This window comes from Equus asinus, chromosome 6, assembly GCF_041296235.1.
Source record: "Equus asinus isolate D_3611 breed Donkey chromosome 6, EquAss-T2T_v2, whole genome shotgun sequence".
In the NCBI taxonomy this organism is placed as follows: Eukaryota; Metazoa; Chordata; class Mammalia; order Perissodactyla; family Equidae; genus Equus; species Equus asinus.
Genome location: NC_091795.1, coordinates 75,303,556 through 75,323,392, shown reverse-complemented (window position 1 = coordinate 75,323,392; position 19,837 = coordinate 75,303,556). Strand labels below are relative to the sequence as shown.

The window sequence follows — 19,837 nt, the reverse complement described above, 5'->3', positions numbered from 1 at the left end:
TTACTAATGAGGAATATTATTCCAGGGTCTAACTTCTACCTTGCTGCTCATCATGTGGATGAGCTTCTAATTCTAGGAGAAGTGATGTTTGTGTAATAATAGGAATTTGCTCAGTGCTTTGTGATTAATGTATAGCAAGCATTCTAAGTATCTGCATTTTTTGTGTACTAAAAGGGTAGATCTGCCTAATAATATTATCCTTTACAGTATGAAAATAATTGTTCTTTTGGGTTACTGGGCTAACTTTTTGTATTACAGAGAGTGGATCTTATCTACAGTTGCTGCTAGAAGGGAACTATGAGGCTATATTCTTAAATTCAGTGACTCAAAATATTTTTAATTCAACAACGATGACTGAAGAAAAGATTGACAGCTACCTAGAGAAGCAGATAGTAGCATTCCTGGATTACTCAGCAGATTTGGACAAAACGGAAAGGTAGAATTTTGACAGTTATATGAAGGCTTTAAGATCTTGCTGCACACCTGTTTTTCCCAAGTTTTCTAATTACAACAGGCTCTTTTGTCACCTGTTTTCTCTAGTGTTGCTGCTGCTTTGCTCTGCTCTCAGTTGTGGTGCATCCAGAGCTTTATATTCTGGCTACCACAGGCTTGTGGATTTGATATTTTTTTTTTTCCTTAAACGGGATAAGGGGAGAAGGATCCCCCAGGGGACATGGGGAGAAGAAGGTGACTGCTTTTATTTTCTCTTCACACGAAACACCAGAATTCTCTGGCTGTTATTTGTTACAGCTGAATCTCCACCTATTTTTTCTTAATCCAGAGGTTGGCAAATTATGACTGGTGGGTCAACGTGGCTAAGAATGCTGTTTACATTTTTAAAGAGTTGGAAAAAAAGAAACACATGTGACCCAAAAAGCCTAAAATATTTAATATCTGTCCCTTGCCAGATAAAGTTTACCCACACCTGTCTTAAGCCAAAGCAGGATTGAAAAAAAGTAGGTTCAAGTAAAATTTCTAAGGGTCTTTTTGTTCTAGCAGTTGGTAAGACAGGGTCAGTAAAAATGTTTAAAAACAACTTCTTGGCAGTTTTCTTTTGTATCAGATCAGTTTTACATATATCATCTGGCAGCGTCAGAGCTGTTAAATAAAATGCAAGAAAAGTTGCAAGTGCCTGCTCAGGACCTAAAGCAGTGCTTTTCAAGAGAACTTTCTGTGATGATGGAAATGTTCCGTATCTGTGCTGCCCAGTACGGTAGCCACTAGCTACGTTTGTCATTGAGCACTTGGAATGTGGACACTGCAACAGAGGGACTAAATTCTAAATTTTATTTAATTGTAATTAATTTAAATTTAAAAGAGCCATACGTGGCTCATGGTTATAATGTTGGACATTGCAGACTTAAATTGTTTAGGTTTCAGAAATGTTTTTGTAATGCTCTTGAGTAATCGCAATAAATCTTGGTTGATATGTTCTTCTTAATAAAACTGAAATGAAATAATATGTGTGGATATACAATGATAGCGGTGCATATTTATTTCTTTATTCTTATATGCAGACAACAGCTGATATTCCTACTTGGTGTGAGCAGTTTGCAACTTTTTGTTCAGAGTAATTGGACGGGGCCTCTTGTGGATTTACACCCTCAGGATTTCTTGCCATCTCTTTTGTTCCAGCAATTCAGTGAGGTATGCTGCTTGGAAAGTTCATATATAGTTATTAGTTTATTAGTTATTCTTTAGGAACTGGTCTTTATAAACTGGCGTTAATAGTAAGTAGGAAAGAAACAAGACTTAATAGCTTGCACAAAACCTTCTAAGAATGCTTGTTCATTGATCAGATTTTCAGATATTTCCAAAAGTTCCTTTGTCAGTCTCTGACTCCTCTTCAGATGCTTCCCATTTCATGGAGTGCTGTTAGCCGTTCTTTTTATTAAAGTGCAGGCAGCAGCACCAGTTACCCGGTTGCATATATTTCTGCAGTTACATAAAGATCTTTTCTGGCAAGGCAGCAAATTTAGAAATCTATTTAGTTTTGTTGCAGTTAAATTTTGCTGCTGTGTTTAAGAATGGTTCCCAGGGGTGATTTCCTTTATATTACAAATACTTTCTTAAAGTGCCTGGCACAGAGGTGCTCCGTGGTGATAATTATTATTCCTATATGAGGGTAATATTATTGACCTGCGTCAGTAGATCATCAGTAGAGCTTGCAGTTCGAATTCCTCAGGAGTTTTCCAGCACATATGCATAGGGCTTGGTGAGTATGACATGCTCTAAGAAGAAGTACGGTAACTTTAATTTTTTAAAAAAGTTTATGGAGGTCACATTGATTTATAATACATAAATTTCAAGTGTATATCATTATGTTTTAACTTCTGTATGGACTGCATCTTGTTCACCACCAAGTCTGGTTCTGTCCAATGGAAACTTTGATTTATCCAGTCACCTCAGATCTAGAGCATAGACAGCAATCACTCAGCCTGGAAAAAGGGCCCCTTAGCATCCAAAGCTTATGCAGCAAAAGGGACCTTTTGCTGTTACTTGGTTTTTCAGAATTAGAAGTAGCAAATGAAGGGGAGTGGAGCTGATAGAAATAAGTGTTAATAATTTGCTGGTGGGGTGGAAGGAGAAGTACAAAAGCAAGCATAGTGTGGCAGCCACAATGATGAGCTCCGTGTGCATCAGCGTAGGGAGCCACTGTGTTATATTGCAGTAGAATAATTGAAATTCATAATGCTAACCCGCAATCATTATTGAAAGGTTAAAAGATCTTCTGAATCTTATATCCAAGAAAGGAATTTAACCTACACTTTACAAAGGTTTTTAACCAAACTGGGTAAAATAATCCCAAAGATTATGGCACTTAAAGAGATATGCTTCAATTATCCAGAAATGTACTTACATGGAACATCTCATTCCCTCTCTTATTCTGTATGAAACAGTTTCTGACCTCTACAGTCCTACAGTGTAGGTTGGAAATCCGCCAAAGAGTCAAAGTCATAAGTATTTACTGAGCATTGCTGTGTGGTTCTTAATTCACATGTGTTTATCAATTTGAGATATTCTATAGCTGAGGAGCTCACAGTGGGGAAGGAAACTTGTCGTGGGTCTTCTAGCTGGGGGATTGGAATCCACGTTTTCTGGGTCCAAATCCAGTACTCGTTCTACTATGCTAGTGTAGCAGTGCCTGTAACGTCAGGTAACTATTCAAAGCAGTACAGAAATGGGTTACGTGAGAGAATCATGTAATCAGAAATTAATGAAGAGATGTGGAAAGTGAGTTTTGTCAGAGAAGACCTTTTAGTTGGGAGTGGACCTTTAGCTAGAACCTGCAGGGTGATGTGGAAATGGATAGGTAGAGAAGAGGCGGAAATGCTTTCTAGGTGCAGTCATGTGAGCAGAAGTGTAGAGGGGAGAACGTGGTGTTTGTGGGAAAGCGATGCTTTGAGCCTGTTGGAGTAGCAGTAAAAGGTCAGACCTGATGAGGTTCAGACCTGATTATAGGAAACTTTAACTAAGACCTTGATTTTAGCTTTTTAATTACAAGTACCATATATATTCAAAAAAGCATACAAAATATATGCAGTTTAAATAATAAAACTCCTTTGTTCCTACCACCCAGCTTGAGAGAGAGAACATTACCAGCACTGTAGGACAGAACTTCCTGCCTGCTCTTCCCCAGATGTCAAGCCTCTCTGCCATTGCAGTGGCTCTGTGGAGCCTGGGCTGGGGAGGGCCTTTGAACTGGTGTCTTCTGGTTAAGCAGCCTTCTCTAGTTACCTGGTGTACCCATCTTCTACGTGTGCTCTGACTTGGAAAAGGCTGAGAAATGCCACCTTAGCAGGTTCCCTGTGTGTGCTGCTGATAGTTTCCCCAGCCCCCTCTCTCACGAACCACTCTCAGGAAGTTTGTGTTAATCATTCCATTCCTTTTCTTCATAGTTTTAGCATCTATATATGTGTCCCCAGAAAACATATTATTTAGTTTTGCTAATTTTTGAACTTTATAGTGATGAAACAAACTGTATATATTCTTCTGTGACTTGCTTTGCTTAATGGTATATTTTTGAAATTTCCCATTCATTTTTTTTTTTTAAAGATTGGCACCTGTGCTAACATCTGTTGCCAGTCTTCTTTTTTCTTCTCCCCAGAGCCTCCCGCCCCAGTACATAGTTGTATATTCCAGTTTTGAGTGCCTCTGGTTGTGCTATGTGGGATGCCACCTCAGCATGGCCTGATGAGTGGTGCCATGTCTGCACCCAGGACCCAAACCAGCAAAACCCTGAGCCACCGAAGCAGAGGGTGTGAACTTAACCACTTGGCCACGGGGCCGACCCTCATTATTTATTTTTACTGTTGTATAGTATTCCAATTGTATGAATATATCACAACTTGTATATCCGTTCTAGATGGCCATATGGGATGTTTCCATTTTTTGCAATATATTATGTACAATGCTATTAGGAACACATCTTCGGGAAATCATTTGCAAGAGTTTCAAAGCACAGCATACTTAAGAAATGATAGTATTTGGTGCAGTGTGCTAAATGGAAGAGGCTGTTTTTACTGGCCCCCAGGCTAGAGCTGGGCCCCCTGAGGGCTGAGGGGATTGATATTTTGACACGCTGAAACCCCTGCCCAGCACTGAGTTGGGAACTCTGCTGTAGTGTGTATATTTTGAGTGGAGTTGCTGTACCCTGGGGCCTATGCACGGTCAACTCTTCTTGGTAAAGTCAGGTTGTTTTTAAAAGGATTATTCAAGTATTAGTCTTCACCAGCCATCTGGGGATTTGGAAGATAGAGTGGAAGTTTTTAAACTGGGGAGTAGCACATCAGTATTTTCTAGTTGTCACTTTCCTGGGCTGATTCATGTTTTTTGGTTCTTGTGAAGCACAGATGTTTGTGAATATACTTCATGGTCATGGAGTATAGTCACCAGAGCTAAATTAATTTTCCCTGCTTCTGACTTACGGCCTTGGCATCTTCAGCACTGTTTTCTGACGTCTGGTGCTAACCAGCCTCGGAGGAAAAGCACGAAAAGTCCCTGTCTGAGCAGCAGGTCACCTCTCACACTTAAAGGTTGATCTCCTAGTAATCTGGTTTTATATTAAGTTTACCTCAGACTTCCAGATGTTGAATTTTTTTCACTATTATGCTGACAAATATGTATTTTTATGTCATACGCTCTCTTGACTGAGGAATTGTTCCTAAGGGAATTGTAACCTTTGTCTGTTTTTATTAAAAATATAAACAATCCTTTTTAAAAATGGACCATTTCCCAAAACCTCTGAAAGCACATTTTGAACTTATTTGGAATATCAGTGTTATGTCACAGGGGTAGACAGAGGCTGATTTACTTCAGCAGAAGATAGAAAAGCATTTAATATTTTCATGATGATGCAAGGTGACACTAGGAAGAGAAATTTGCTTGTTTATTCATTCATTTACTCATTTATTTATTTATTATTTGCCTTCTTAATACCATCTCAGAGAACTTTGAGTTGACAAGTAGGAGCTTTGGTCACCAGTCTGTGGCTTTGATAGCAGAGGTCGTGCTGTCCAGGTAGTCTAGTATGAGCTCTCTCTTTGTATAAGTTTTTATTTCTTGCTCTGTTTAATTACTTGTTTTTTATCTTTACGGATTTCATTTAGAAGATAATGATCTAAATTTGTGGTAGAACAAGTAGACATATTTCTTATCTAAAGTGATTAGATGGGAGCTGGCCTGGTGGCACAGCGGTGAAGTTCGCACGTTCCGCTTTGGCGGCATGGGGTTCGCCGGTTCGGATCCCGGGTGTGGACATGGCACTGCTTATCAAGCCATGCTGTGGCTGGCATCCCACATATAAAGTAGAGGAAGATGGGCATGGATGTTAGCTCAGGGCCAGTCTTCCTCAGCAAAAAAAGAGGAGGATTGGCAGCAGATGTTAGCTCAGGGCTAATCTTCCTCAAAAAAATAAATAAATAAAATGATTAGAATAAGGATTCTTTTTCTTAAAGGCATGTTGTATCTTCTTGTACTTCACCAGTTTGGTTTATTCAGACTTTAGGAAGTAAAGGTTGTTATATCCGTCTAAATGACAAGATGATTCGATGAGCCTGCGAGTCCAGTTTGGGCACATTAAGCAGATTCTTCTCTCGAGGTCTTAAGTCAGTGTATTCACTTGTGTATTCAGGACTTCCACTTGGAGGTCTCACAAGGTACCTCAGACTCATCGTGTCCAAGACTGAACTCATGGCGAGGTTCTTGTCCAAACCAGGTCCTCTTCTAGTGTTCGTATCTCAGTTACCCACAGCACCATAATGTGGTTGTTCCAGTCAGAGGGCTAGAAGTGATCCTGGCCCTGTCCTCGAGCCCTCCTAATGCTTAGCATAGCCCTGGACTTTGCTGAGGGGCAGGGAGAGGTAGAGAGATCTGGGGGGAAGGCAGCATGGGAAGAACATTGGTTTACGAGTTGGAAAACTTGGGCTAGAATCTCTGTTCAGTCACTAACTTCTGTATAGTTTTGTACTGCACTTTTTTATATCTGTTTCCTTCTAAAAATTGAGGCAGTTGTAATCACTTCAAAACAGTTCCTTAATTATTGAAGTTTTCAAAAAAAATTCCTTCTACCCTTAGTGTAGGTAACCGTAAGCTTTACGTGTGGTTTAGAGGTGGTGGTCATTCATGTTTAGTCTTTATTCCTCTGTTACACTTGCTAATGATGATGAAGGTAGGACAGAGGAGGAACCCATGGCTGTTTCTTTCTTGAATACTTCAGCAAAGTGTCGAGCCAGGCACTGGCATTATTACTTGGATTATTTAATTTAATCCTTACAAGAACCCTATGAAGTATAGGTTCTATCGTTTCATTTTATAACTGATGAAACTGAGGCTTCCATTAAAAATTTCCCTATGCCCCCCTAGTAAGCAGAAAAAGGACATCCTGCTGTGTCTGTGAGCTTAGAGCCTGTGTTCCTAACGGTTAAGCATTCTTGCTGTGTATTTGGTGGCAGCTGTCAAAATTATGCAGTCTGTGTTTTAGGAACGCAGGTGCCTTGTCCATTGTAGATCTCTCTGTAGCTGAGGAGTGAATTTTTCAAAGTCATCCCTTTTTTGGAGCCTTTACTCTGGTCCGTGGTTATATTCCTACTCGGTGTTTGACATCTAAGACCTTGTTGTTTAGCTTGATAATGTTATGGAGCGGACATGCTGTATGATGACACTTGCGAGCTAGTGATGCATATGTGAAATGTAGGTGTTTAATATAAATACCTTAACATAGCAGTGCTTTTCATTGAGGTGATGTTTTGTTGTAAGTAAATCTATAAAGTCATGATGCCTCTTCAATGCTGGCATTTTCTTGACTTCCCTGTTCCTCTATGGTACAAGCAGATGGGTGGCCATCTGTGAGGGCAGGCTGGTTTGTAGATCACTAAGGGCATTTATAATGTTATGACTGTCAGTGCTGGCTGCTGTGTAATGGATCAATGCCTTTGTTTCAAAGCTGAATTAACTGAAAATATGTGTTATAACAAGATGTATGACGATTAACATTTTGTTAAATTATATCATCTTAGCTTACAATTTTTTTTTCAGGTCAAAGGACTGGATGCGGTTGTTCTGAGTCTACTCGTTCTAGATGGTGAATCAGTCTACAGCCTGGCCTCGAAGCCTCTGCTGCTGTTATTAGCACGAGTTATCCTAGTGAATATAAGACATAAACTGACTGCCATTCAGGTAAGGGAAGAAACGGAGCCAGGAGAGGCATACCCAGGAGTGACTTTTGTGCTGATTAGCATCAGACTTTACGTGTGCTGACAATGTCTTGGTATATTTGTTTTCTAAGTCTTCTTTAGGTATTTAATTTTAAAATCTGATGAAAATAAGCAAAAACTTTCTCCCATCATGAGATTCATCTAGTATAAAATGAAATTATATTATATATCCTCTTTAATAGGATTATATATATGTGTGTGTGTGGGTGCATGAGTATCAGTGTTCATTTTCTGAATCTTAAATATAGGTTTAAAAACATCCTTCATAGTCTTTTATGAATTTCACATAAGGATAATGAACAATAGGCAAACTTTTCTCACTCTTGCTGTGGATCTTCATTACTTTTTCCTGGCTCACATCCTACCTTCTTTCACTGGGTTGGATTTAGTAGAGCATTTGTTGAATATGTGTTATGTGGTTTTTTTAGCTCACATATAAGTTAATGAGAAGAAGACTCATAATCACGGGAAGCTAATATGCAGTGGGAGGTGAGCAGAAACCACAGGAGAGAGACAGAGATTTGGGGGGGCCAGTCTTTGGGGGTTTAGCGGAGGTTGTCAGCTGTGTAGTGTGCAGTCTCTGTCACAAGCACTCCACCCTGCAGCTCTGCAGCTGTGCGCTGCGCTGTGAAAGCAGCTGTAGACAGTATGTAAATGAACGGGTGCGACTGTGTACCTATAAGGCTTCATTTATGGACACTGAAATTTAATTCCTTAGACTTTTTACATGTCACAAAATATTCTTCTTCTTTTGTTTTTTTCTTAAATGATTTAAAAATGTAAAAATTGTTCTTAGTTCTTGGGTGGTATAAAAACAGGTGGTGGGCTGGATTTGGCCCACTAGCTGTAGCTTGCTGACTCCTGTTTTGATTATTGTAACTTGAGGATGCAGACTCCATATTGCCAGAAATAGTGAATCTAAATTTTATGTGAAATCTCCCAATTTTTGAGTGTTAACTGAAAACTTTTAGGAAACACAGTATTTCTCTAGGCAAAATGTAGACGTAGTCCGTGTTGTATGAGGGCTTCCCTGAGCATTTAAGTTTAGGCAAAGAAGAGGCAAGAAGGGACATGATGCCTGTTTCAGCAACTCTCCTGAGAGCCGGAGAATTTGCAATCAGTTGTGCTAGAAGAGTTTTTAATAGAGGGCTTTCCACCTGTCCTAGCAGGTATAATGTCTTACCTTTGACTTTTTAGCGATGTTAGCTTGATCAAAAAACTTTTTCTCAAGTTGATCTGAGTTAAGTGGTCTTATAGTACTTGGCTCTAAAGAAAGTGTCACCAAGGCATGAGGCTGCCAAATGGCATTATTTTCTTTCTAGTGAGACTAATGTCATTAGTGAGCTAGTGATACAGTTTTAAGTTTTGTTGGTGGAAAACTTTCATCAGCAAGTGTGTTAAGCATCGTTTGTAAAAAGATACATATGCTATCAACAACTTAGGAGAATAAGCCAATGTGTGAACTGCTGGTTGTAGATGTCATGCTTTGTAGGGTTGGAGAGACAAGTCACCTTAATTTCTTGGCAGATGTTAAATGATTTTTGACTTCTGCTCAAAACCCTCTTCTCTTGTTGTATAACACCATGCAAACATCATTCTGTGCTGAAATCTTGCCTTTCAGTTGAAAAATTAAAGTTTTTTTCCCTTTGGCTCTTTACTATATCGTTCTCTAAATGCTGATGTTAAAAATGTCTTCTTCGATAAATGAAGATAAAATGACAAAGAAGCATCACACATTTATCTAAGTTAATTTTAACCTTTTAAATTAATTTTGAATAGGCTAACTCCTGAGGAATGTATCGAGTTGTTTGCTGTGATATTGTTTTTGTCGAACTATAAAAGATGATTTTCCTCTACCCCCTAATCTGTGAAATATATAGCCTCGTATTAGTAATATGTAAATGTTGAGTAAAAAGAGTCTTGGCTTTGAAATCAGACCAGACTTTTTTCTGGCTCAGCCACTTACCAGCTGTGTGACCTTATACTAGTTAATTTCTCTGAATATCAGTTTCCTTGTTTATAAAATGGAATAAGTCAGCAAACATTTATTGGGTGCCTTTTGAGTACGCTAATGCTTCCTGCCTTCTAGGAGGTTATTGACCAATGTGACTTCTCAATCAAAACATTCTGTAATAAGCGCTGTAATCAGGAGACAGCATCTAGAAACCATCTAAAGCAAGGCTTCAAGTTTCCTTTTTTATTAATGCCTCAAATTTCCTATTAAGCAATTGTTGGCAAATAGAAAAAAGGCACCTTTATTTTCTAGTAGAAAAATAGTGTATGCTTTCTTCATTTGTTTCACATTCCTGCTTCCCCCATGTAAAGATTTTGGGTTAAGAGTTAGTTTATAGATCTGATTTTTAAGAGTTCAACATCTTATGTTGTATATTTTCTTAAAAGGGCAATCCCTGTGGCTGGATCTATCTAAATTCCCGTGTCTAGAAAAGGAAAGAATATGCTGCCAAACCTGACTCACTTATTGCTGACAGCAGATAAGGGACAGAGAATTGAAATATGGACTGACTTCATTAGCCTGAGTGATAGGAAAAGAATGAAAATGAGGCCGCACCTCTGGGAATTCAATTAAAAATGATGTGAAGCTTCCTTCTGTTAGATAATTCACCTTTCCTTACATGGACTGAGGGGCAGCATTAATAATTAGAAAGGATTTTGTCACAGAGTCAAAATTCATTTGTGATTACATCATTGTTGCAGCAATTATGTGTAACAGTTTAGAAAGGAACCAGGCAGCTTTACCCTTTCATCACGTGAAGAAATTACGTTCAAGTTAAAAAAAAAAAGCTTTTGTTAATTAAGTATGGTCTCCTATTAATAGGTATTGCTTTAAAAAAAAAAAAAGAGGGGCTGGCCCTGTGGTCTAGTGGTTAAATTTGGCGTGCTCTGCTTCTACAGCCTGGGTTTGTGGGTTTGGATCCCAGGCGTGGACCTGCACCACTCATTAGCCATACTGTGGTGGCAGCCCACATACAAATAGAGGAGGATTGGCACAGTTGTCAGCTTTGGGCTAATCTTCCTCAAGCAAAAAAAGAGGAAGATTGGTAACTGATGTTAGCTCAGGGCAAATCTTCCTCAGCAAAAAAAGAGAAAATTAACTTCTCACACCTTCATGCAATATAATTCAAAGTAACATAGTAATAATTAATTTAGATGATTCAATGCATGGTCATACTTGATACTTTAATGAACCTATCAGAGATATTTAATACTTATTATAACTTGCACACATACGTGCACACACACAGGAAGATCTAGAATATAAACCTTTCTCGTGGATTTTTCTGGGAAAGGAGGAGGACGTTGAGGCAGCAGGAGAGAGCCTTTCACTCTTGACTGTGTATGCTTCTGTATTGCCTTGTTTGCTTTTTTTGTTCCTTTTTTAAAAATAAAGTTGTATTGATCAAGTAAGAACAAGCATCAGAGGATGGAGAAAAAGCTACTGTGTTCTCAGCCTGGACATAAGTCAAGACAGTGTATAAAATGCAGTCTCTCCCCTCAAAAATGTACGGACCAGGTAGAGTTACACACTTGAAACACAAGAGCTGTCCAATGTGGTGCTAACTTCTGGGAATAGTGTAGAAGTTCAGAGAAGTGAGAGACCAATGCGTGCCAAACTAGTGGGAGAAGACTCATGGAAGAGCTTTTACAAAGGTGTGGAAGGGATCTTCCCAGTTGTGGAGAATATCTGAATCCAAGGTATTCCTTACTTTGTAGTTTGTGCAAAATACATTGTTTGGAGGAGGATACAGAGATGAGTAAGACTTGATTTCTCATCTTGTTGGATAGATGGCAGATGACATTGAAAGCTAGGGATGACATACATGAATACAGTGGAATGTGTTGCAAAGGCTGTACAAATAATGTGCTGGAAGTTCAGACAAGCGAAAAAACCACCGCCACGTGAGGTTCTTGGGGGAGGCCTCCCAGATGAGCAGGTACTGAGTTATGGTGCTGATAGAGTGCCCAGCAGGGCAGGATGATTACGATGGACGTTTTAGAGGAGGAGATGGTTAAGTTCAAAATGGCGTCAGGAAGCCCCACTGGTTAAAAGAGGTGATGTTCTTGTGGAAGATGTCGAAGTGGATTTGGGTATTGTTACTGAAGACATAGCCGTGGATGGGTAAGCTTATTGAGGAATACGTTTAATTTCACAAGAGTAAAAAAGCAGTTCTAAAAATTAATTTCAATTAATGTAAAAATTTTTTCTAAAGTGTCCTTTTGTTTCAGCTTACATGGTGCTTTCTTTTTCTAGAGCTTGCCGTGGTGGACTTTGAGGTGTGTAAATATTCATCAGCAGTTGCTTGAGGAACGCTCGCCTCAGCTTTTTGCTCTTGCTGAAGCCTGTATTGATCAAGGTATGTATCAGATTTTGTTTGATATGGGCATTTAGCTTCATTCTCATTTCCTGGCTGAGACTTTCCTTTTCAGTTTATTCTTTGAAAGGTATTAGTAACTCTTCGTTTGACATTATTTCCTTTTTTTCTGGATGTGGAATATCACAAATTATTAGGGCATCATTATAGAATTTCTTTTCGTCTTTGAATTTTTAAAAAAGGCAATCACTATCATTTATATTACCTTCTTAGAAAGAGTGATTTGTTCTGTGTAGGTCACCATAATTTTATCACAAATTGCTTAAAAGTATTTTAATATTTTCTCTGTTCTTTAATCTACGAAGCCTCATTGGAAACAAATGTGAATTCCCTTTATTTAAAGAAAACAGTTCTTAACTAACTTGAGCTGGAGTAAATTGTGCCAAATTGCATGCAGAATAGGAAATTATTTGTCCTATATCCTGTTGAGTACATGAAGAAAGGCTTTGTTGTTTTTTAAACATTTGGCAGAAAACATATTTTACTGAGGATAACAATGGGTAGAGAGGCATTTTTACATTTTGTTTCCTTATTTTCTATTGTAATATATAATGTACATATAGAAAAGTGCCTAAAATATGTATAAAATTTTCCAATTGTAGTTATAAACCACACACCCATGTAAATGCCTTTGTTGCAGATGCCCCTCATGTTTCCTAGGGAAGCATTTTGAAAAAGAAGGAAAATCTTGGGTACCTTGACACTTGGTTTCCCTGGGCTTTTGAAACGATTTTCTTGGCAAAAGTTGCCAAACAAAACAAAATAAAAACAAACCAAATTCTCTTGTAGTGCAGGTATACTAGAACACAATCGAACCTAGACTCGGTAGTGAGCTTCTGAGCCGCCTAGAGGGTGTGTCTGATTCCAAAGCCCACACTCCTTTCACATTGCGAGAGTGTGGAGTGAGTTATGTGTGCGCATCTGTGTGGTTGCGGGTTGGGGGAGTGGTGGGTAGCCTCCCTCTGCGTGGGGAAGCAGTGGCCCATGTTTGATGGAGGTAGCACCTTCATGAAGGTATAAAGCAACTCTTATGTGTATGCTTGTGTAATTACAAGAAGCTCCGGTACCTTTCTGGAGTCTGTCTCCTTCAACAGTACCTCTGTATAGTAACAAGCTAGGTCAGAATACACTAGAAAGGACATTAGTTTGTTCAGTATTATTAGTAATATACTAATATATATTAGTATACTGTATTAGTAATATTAGTAATATGGTAATATTAGTAAATATTACTAAGCTAGATGATCAGTTGAAACTAATTTCTCAGTTCTTTTTTGTTCTAGGACAGAAATACATAAGCATATGTTAATCTTAGATAAAATGAACATATATACATGATTCAAAAAGAGAAAGAAAGGAAAATATTATTCAGTCAGTATAATAATTGATTCAATTATGTTGTTCATACCAGGACTTAGACAATTTATATTCTTTCAGGATTTTAAGTAATGTAGGGCTGTGAAACAAGCAAGGGCATTTTAGGCCAAACTTTGTATGTATAAAAAAATGTTTATTCTGCCATGGGACTTAAACCTGACATATAATGGGCAGATTAGTTGTTTTATTAAATGTAAGGAGTTTACTTTTCTATACAATGATATTTCTTAAGTAACAGAACTGAAAAACAGTCTATCCCTTTTTTCTGCAAAAGTCTTTGGTTTAATGCTTTTGGGTTTCCTAAGATTTTTATGAGCATATTTAGCCTATGAAACCATCTGTATTTTCACAAGACTGTAAGCAACTGTCTAGGTTGTGAGCTTCTTGAGAGCTGATGTTTTACTTGTTTCTGCTTAGCACAGAAGCAAAAGAATGTAGAAACACAATGCCTAGAAAACTGTTAACATTTAGTACATGTTTGTTGGACAGTGATAGACGTGCACTTTTTAGAGAAGTTGTAGAACTCTCTATTTGTCCTCCATCTTGATAGCAGTTTTTATCTGAGTTAACATCTGTATAAGACATTTTTAAAAAGTGGAATATTATAGAAGTTGTGAGAAAATTGATCCTAACTAGATACCATGTGGGACTTTCAATCTTCTCTTAATACTGTTGCCTGGATGGGTAGTTCTTTTCAAAATGAAATATGAAGTGGGACTTGGAGAAAATTCAGACCTGATGCCCAGTTCAGTGGGTATCATTGTCCTCTTTCTATTTTTAGGAAAATGAAAAATGTGTAGACTGAGTCTTCCTTCATTCATGCCATTGCATATTTTTGAAATGAAGTGAGATACACTCCATAAATAAACTTAGTGCAAGGGAGAAAGAGGTGGGGATAAGCTTCTAGTTCATGAAATTGGGCAAAGTTTTTTTTTTTATTATTTTTTATTGAGTTAATGATTGGTTACAATGGGTAAAGTTTTGAAAGCCAGGGATGAGCTGAATGTCACTGATAGTAATGGGAAAAAAACGTTGCCTTTTGCAGAGGATAGTGAAAACATTTGGAAGACGATGGCATCAGGATTCAGCCCACTATTTAATTTTCAAAAAAGGTTATTACAATATACTGTGTAGGAAATCATTCAGTTTCCTATGCTTCATTATGCTTTGATGGAAAATTGGTAAATGAACAAAAAAGGTTTTACTGAGAGTTTTTTTTTTTTTAAGGAAATCATATTTGATACAATTGCTATAGGAAAAGTCACATTTCTTCGTTTTATCTCATATTATATAATCTGCATTTATGTATATCTTTACCACATCTCTGTGATGAATGTTCATAATAATGACCCTTAATTATTAAGAAAAGAAAAAGTACCTTCCTTACGTGCTAATTTAAAAGGTGGGAACCGTATGGTGTGTTTTAGAGAGAATTCTCTTCTAAGAGGTAAAATTAAGTTCCCAAACTCAAAGGGTTAAGTAAGATATCTGGAAAATATGACTCTAAGTGACTCATTCCCCAAGTGGTCTCAGTTCTTTCCTGCAGTATAATTCAGCATATCATTTACTTTGCCTTGTACTAAGAATTTTTTATGTTGCTCTTCTAGGCTAATCAATGACATTTTTCATTTCATCTAGTCACAAATTGGTGCATTTTGGCTATGTCTAAATAGGTCTGCAGATAGTCTTAAACTGCAACATTTCATAAACAATTTTATGTTAAAAAATATTTTGTTCTGGGATTTGACCCAAATGTTGACCAAGCAGTCAGGTATAACTGAAAAACTGTTCACTGTGCAGAGAAGAACATTATATTTGAAATGTTGCCCTTGAAGGATCATCAGAAAGTTGGCAGCGTTTTTTTTCGGTCTCTGGAGTATAGGAAGGATTTTATGAACAACTGTGGTCTGTATTGCTGTGTCCAGGAATGTTACATCAGTACCATGTAGTGGGGTAGAGCCTGTCAGAACATCAGCATAACTTTGCTGGACTGATCACATCTGTGAAAGGAGTGGGTTAGAATCTTGAAAATTATGTTCTTCAGCACCATCAAAGGCACTCTTTTGGATGTCTCACTAATGAAACCATGATTCTCTAAAGACTGCTTAAGGGCGCGCAACCATTTATTGAAGGATCTGATACTGAAAATGCGTTCCGTGTTGTACGTGGGATGCAGTATTGCGGTGTAGCTGTTTGCAGATGAGCTCAAGGAGAAGTCACTGTCTAAGAGAGCACAGGTTAAAGTGCTTTGTCTGAGAGTTCTGCTGTGACATCTACAGGCAGCTCTGTGACTCTTGGGTTAGATTGTTTCCACGTCGAAAGAGTTGTTCAAGAGATTAGTCTCTTGGTGACTGATGTATGCATTGATTTGTTTAATATAAATTTGATACTTTGGAGTGAATGTTATTAAATGTATTAAATATGATTATCTAATTATAATTATCCATAGGGATTTCATTTTAATGTAACATTAAAATAATCTCATGAGAAGAGATTTTGGTTTTAGCTTACGTTTTAAATGTCCTGGTTGACATTTTGATGCAGAAGGTCATAAATATTCATTTCCATGGAGAACCTACTGATTTATTAAAATAATAAATATAGGTCTGTTGGGTCAATATGCTCCTCTTTTTATTTAAACCTTGAGTCATCCAAAGCTCAAAACTTTGTGTTCATGGTTGACTCATTGTTTTCCATCGTTCTGCATATCTAGCCAGTTCTTAAATCTTATCACTTCTTCCCTAAGTGTTCAAATTCATCCTTTCTTTTCCATTCCGACAGTTCGTATCCTAGTCCATGTCTAAAATATTTAGTTTGGAAAGGTCCCTTAGAGATTATCTTCTCCATCACACTGATTCATTTTACAAAAAATTGAGACTCAGAGATTGCCCAGGAACCAGACTGGGATCTGGAGTTTCTGACTACAAATCCTGCTCGCTCTTCTTTCCATTACATTTCTCCAAACTGGTCAGTAAGTCAGGATTCTAGCATCTAATAATGATAATGCAGTTTACATTTCTATAGTGCTTACTCCGTACCAAGCACTGTCCCAAGTCTTTAAATGTATTAACTAGTTTATCCTCACAACCAGTCTTATGAGATAGAACTGATGGGTTGACAAAGGATGGTATGGTAGTGGATATAATGTTTTTTTTAACAGCTTTTTCAAGTATAATTGACTTACAATAAGGCATATTTAAAGTGTACAATTGATGACATTTTATATGTATATCCACCCTTGCAATTATCACAATCAAGACAATTAACAGGGACTGGCCTGCTGGCATAGTGTTTAGGTTCATGTGCTCCACTTTGGCGGCCTGGGGTTTGTGGGTTCAGATCCTGGGTATGGACCTACACCACTCATCAAGCCCTGCATGCTGTGGGGGCGTCTCACATGTAGAAAATAGAGGAAGGTTGGCACAGATGTTAGCTCAGCGACAATCTTCCTCAAGCCAGAAGAGGAAGATTGGCAACAGATGTTAGCTCAGGGCCAGTCTTCCTCACCACCAAAAAAAAAAAAAAGAAAAAAAAGGACAATTAACAAAACATACCATTTTAACATCTGGCTTTTAGTTCCTACTCCATCATTTACTCCTTATGTGACCTCAGGCAACTTATCAGACTTCCAAACCAGGATTTCCTTCCATGTAAAAATAATCTTTGAATCCTTGCCAAATGTGAAATAATCTGATTCTTTGTAGGCCAACTTCCTATCCATCCCTAATGCTGGAGTCTACTGGAAGATTGTGTCCAAAAAAGTTATCTCCTTTCTCCTTGGGCACTTTCTGAGATGACGTTGAGAGGGAGCCAATTCCATTGTTAGGACCCATAATTGATACAAAGTGCTTTCTTTTATTAATTAAAAATATCTGCTTTCTGTCGCTTACAACTGCTAGCTAGAGCTCTGCTGTCCAATATAGTCCACTATATGTCCACTAGCCACATGTGACTATTTAAATAAAGTAAAATAAATGATATTAAATCTTCGATTCTTCAGTTTCACTAGCTACATTTCAAGTGCTCAGAAGCCATGTGTAGCTAATGGCTACCATTTTGGACAGTACAGATACAGAATATTTACCTCATCACAGCAAGTTGTATTGGAGAGCACTGCTGTTGAGCACAGAGAATGACAGGATAGGTCTAATCTTGCTTCTGCACGGCTAGCCCTCCAGTGACTTACAGCTACTGTCATTATTACTTCATGTCCAAAGGGCTGCATCTGACTTGTACGCTCTTTCTTGGCCTTTGTTCCTTCTCCTTGTATGTCAGTACTGGATTGGTTTTTCTAAATACCAATTTCATCATGTCATTTTTTTGGATTAGGAAAATCTTTAATTATTTCCAGTTTTATCTTTGACTTTCTATTTCCTGCCCAATTTGAGATTTAACTAAAAAAGTTTTTTGAGTGTTTGCTATGTTCCAGTCACTGTGCCAGGTGCTAGGGATATCAATGAACTCAGTGGGTTAGGAACTAACATACAGATAGAAAAAAGGGCATAAAGAGGAAGGAATGAAAAAAAGGATGAGATTAATCTAAACTTAAGAGATCAGAGGAGGCTTCACAAAGTGGCTGATGCTTGAACTGACTCTTGAAGAATGAGTAAGAGTTTATTAGGTAAAGTTGGAAAGGGTGTACAATATGTACAGAGAGAGGCACAGAGACTTGAAGCACCTTTGTGTGTTTGGGAATTCCAGTAGTTTGGAATGGCTGGAGCAGAGTGTGAGGGATTGTGTATAGGTGATGAGGGTGAACAGGTAGATAGGAGCTAGATGACTAGAACATTGGATTTCTGTCTTGTTGGTGATAACTGTGGAAGGGTTTTTAAATATTTGCTCACTCCAAGCATATTTGAGCATCAGCTATGATAGGTGCCAGGCATACAGCAGTGAACAAGACTCAATGTGGATTTTGTGAACCTTACGGTCTAGAGGTGAAGATGTAGCCAAATTCTACCCATCTTTCAAAGCCCAGCCCCCTGACAAGGTTTGTTCAACTATCCCCTCCTTATGGATTTCCCTGGCCAGTACCACACACTTTCAAATCAAATTAACTGTGTTGAACAATGATTGTGTGACTTCTCTTCCTAACTCTTCTCTCTCCTTGACCCCACCCCCTTTTTAGAGGAGAGCAGGGCTTAAACTTTGCTGTAAGATCTAGCACAGTTATAAGCACATAGAAGAATCCAACAGATATTGATTAAAAGTTATAGGGTGGAAGAGAGGGAAATAGTTGGGAAGGGGAGAGAGGCAGGAAAAGGATGGAAAAATCAGAAGGAACAGCAGTAGGTAACAAAGCTTGAGAAGTATGGAGGTCATGGAAAAGAGGATTTTTTTAAGGGAAGTGAGTTGGAGTTGGCTAGTACTTTCCTGTTTAGACGTGATAGGCTGTGTGCCTCCCTAGTCTTCATGGCTGATGATGGATACCCTCCATCCAACTGCTGAGGATTTTATGAAGTTTCCCTTTGATTGACATTTTACTTAAGACACCAGGCTTCATTTGGCCAAGAAAGTGCAATCTTTCTATTAATCGTACCTAGTAACTCTATATTTCAATCATTCCTTCTACTTTTTTTCCCCTTGAAATTCTTTTGTAAAGAAGAATTCCTCCTCATCAACCAGGCTATTGGATAACCCTAAAATATAGTTCAGGCAGGAAAGGCAAGATAACATTTCTTTTTCTTTAATTGCTCATAGTTCGGGATTTAAAAAAAATTTAAAACACTTCTAGAAAGTTGCAAGTACAGTACAAAAACTTAGACATTTTTTAATCAAAAATTTTTTAAAACAGCTTTATTAAGATATAATTGACAATAAACTAGATATGCTTAAAGTGTACAATTTGCGAAGTTTGGACATACGTCTACACCCATGAAACCATCACTGTAGCCGAAGTAATGAACCTATTCATGGCCTCCAGAAGCTTCCGTGTGCCCCTTGGGAGTCCCTTCCTCTCAGCCTTCCTGGTCTTTCACTCTGCCTCTTCAAGCAACCACAGATCTTCTTTCTCTGACTATATGTTAGTTTGCGTTTCCTAGATTTTTATGAAAGTGGATTCATACAGTCTGTGCTCCTTTTTTGCCTTGCTTCTTTCAACTCAAAATAATTATTTTGATTCATCCATATTGTGACATAAAACAATAGTTCATTCCTTTTAGTTGCTGAGTAGTGTTCCATTATATGGAAATACCACAGTTTGTTGGTGGAAATTTGGATTGTTTCCAATTTTTGGCTATTACTCTTTATAATTAATTAGTGTTTTATAGTGAGATACTTGGAGACCATGTAAGTCTCCTATTCCTCACCAAATTTTGAATATATACATTTATATATTGATATTAGTATGGACTC

General features: G+C 38.0%; 1 protein-coding gene across 2 annotated transcripts in view; it reads left to right on the top strand.

Moving 5' to 3' along the window:
- TTC27 (tetratricopeptide repeat domain 27) overlaps nucleotides 1–19,837 on the top strand; it is a 176,440-nt gene that overhangs the window by 1,195 nt on the left and 155,408 nt on the right. For both annotated transcript variants that reach the window (XM_014854931.3, XM_070512289.1), the window contains exons 2-5: nucleotides 259–436; nucleotides 1,518–1,647; nucleotides 7,537–7,677; nucleotides 11,986–12,088. In XM_014854931.3, the coding sequence (XP_014710417.3) occupies nucleotides 259–436; nucleotides 1,518–1,647; nucleotides 7,537–7,677; nucleotides 11,986–12,088 (552 nt within the window). The remainder of the gene's footprint in view (nucleotides 1–258; nucleotides 437–1,517; nucleotides 1,648–7,536; nucleotides 7,678–11,985; nucleotides 12,089–19,837) is intronic.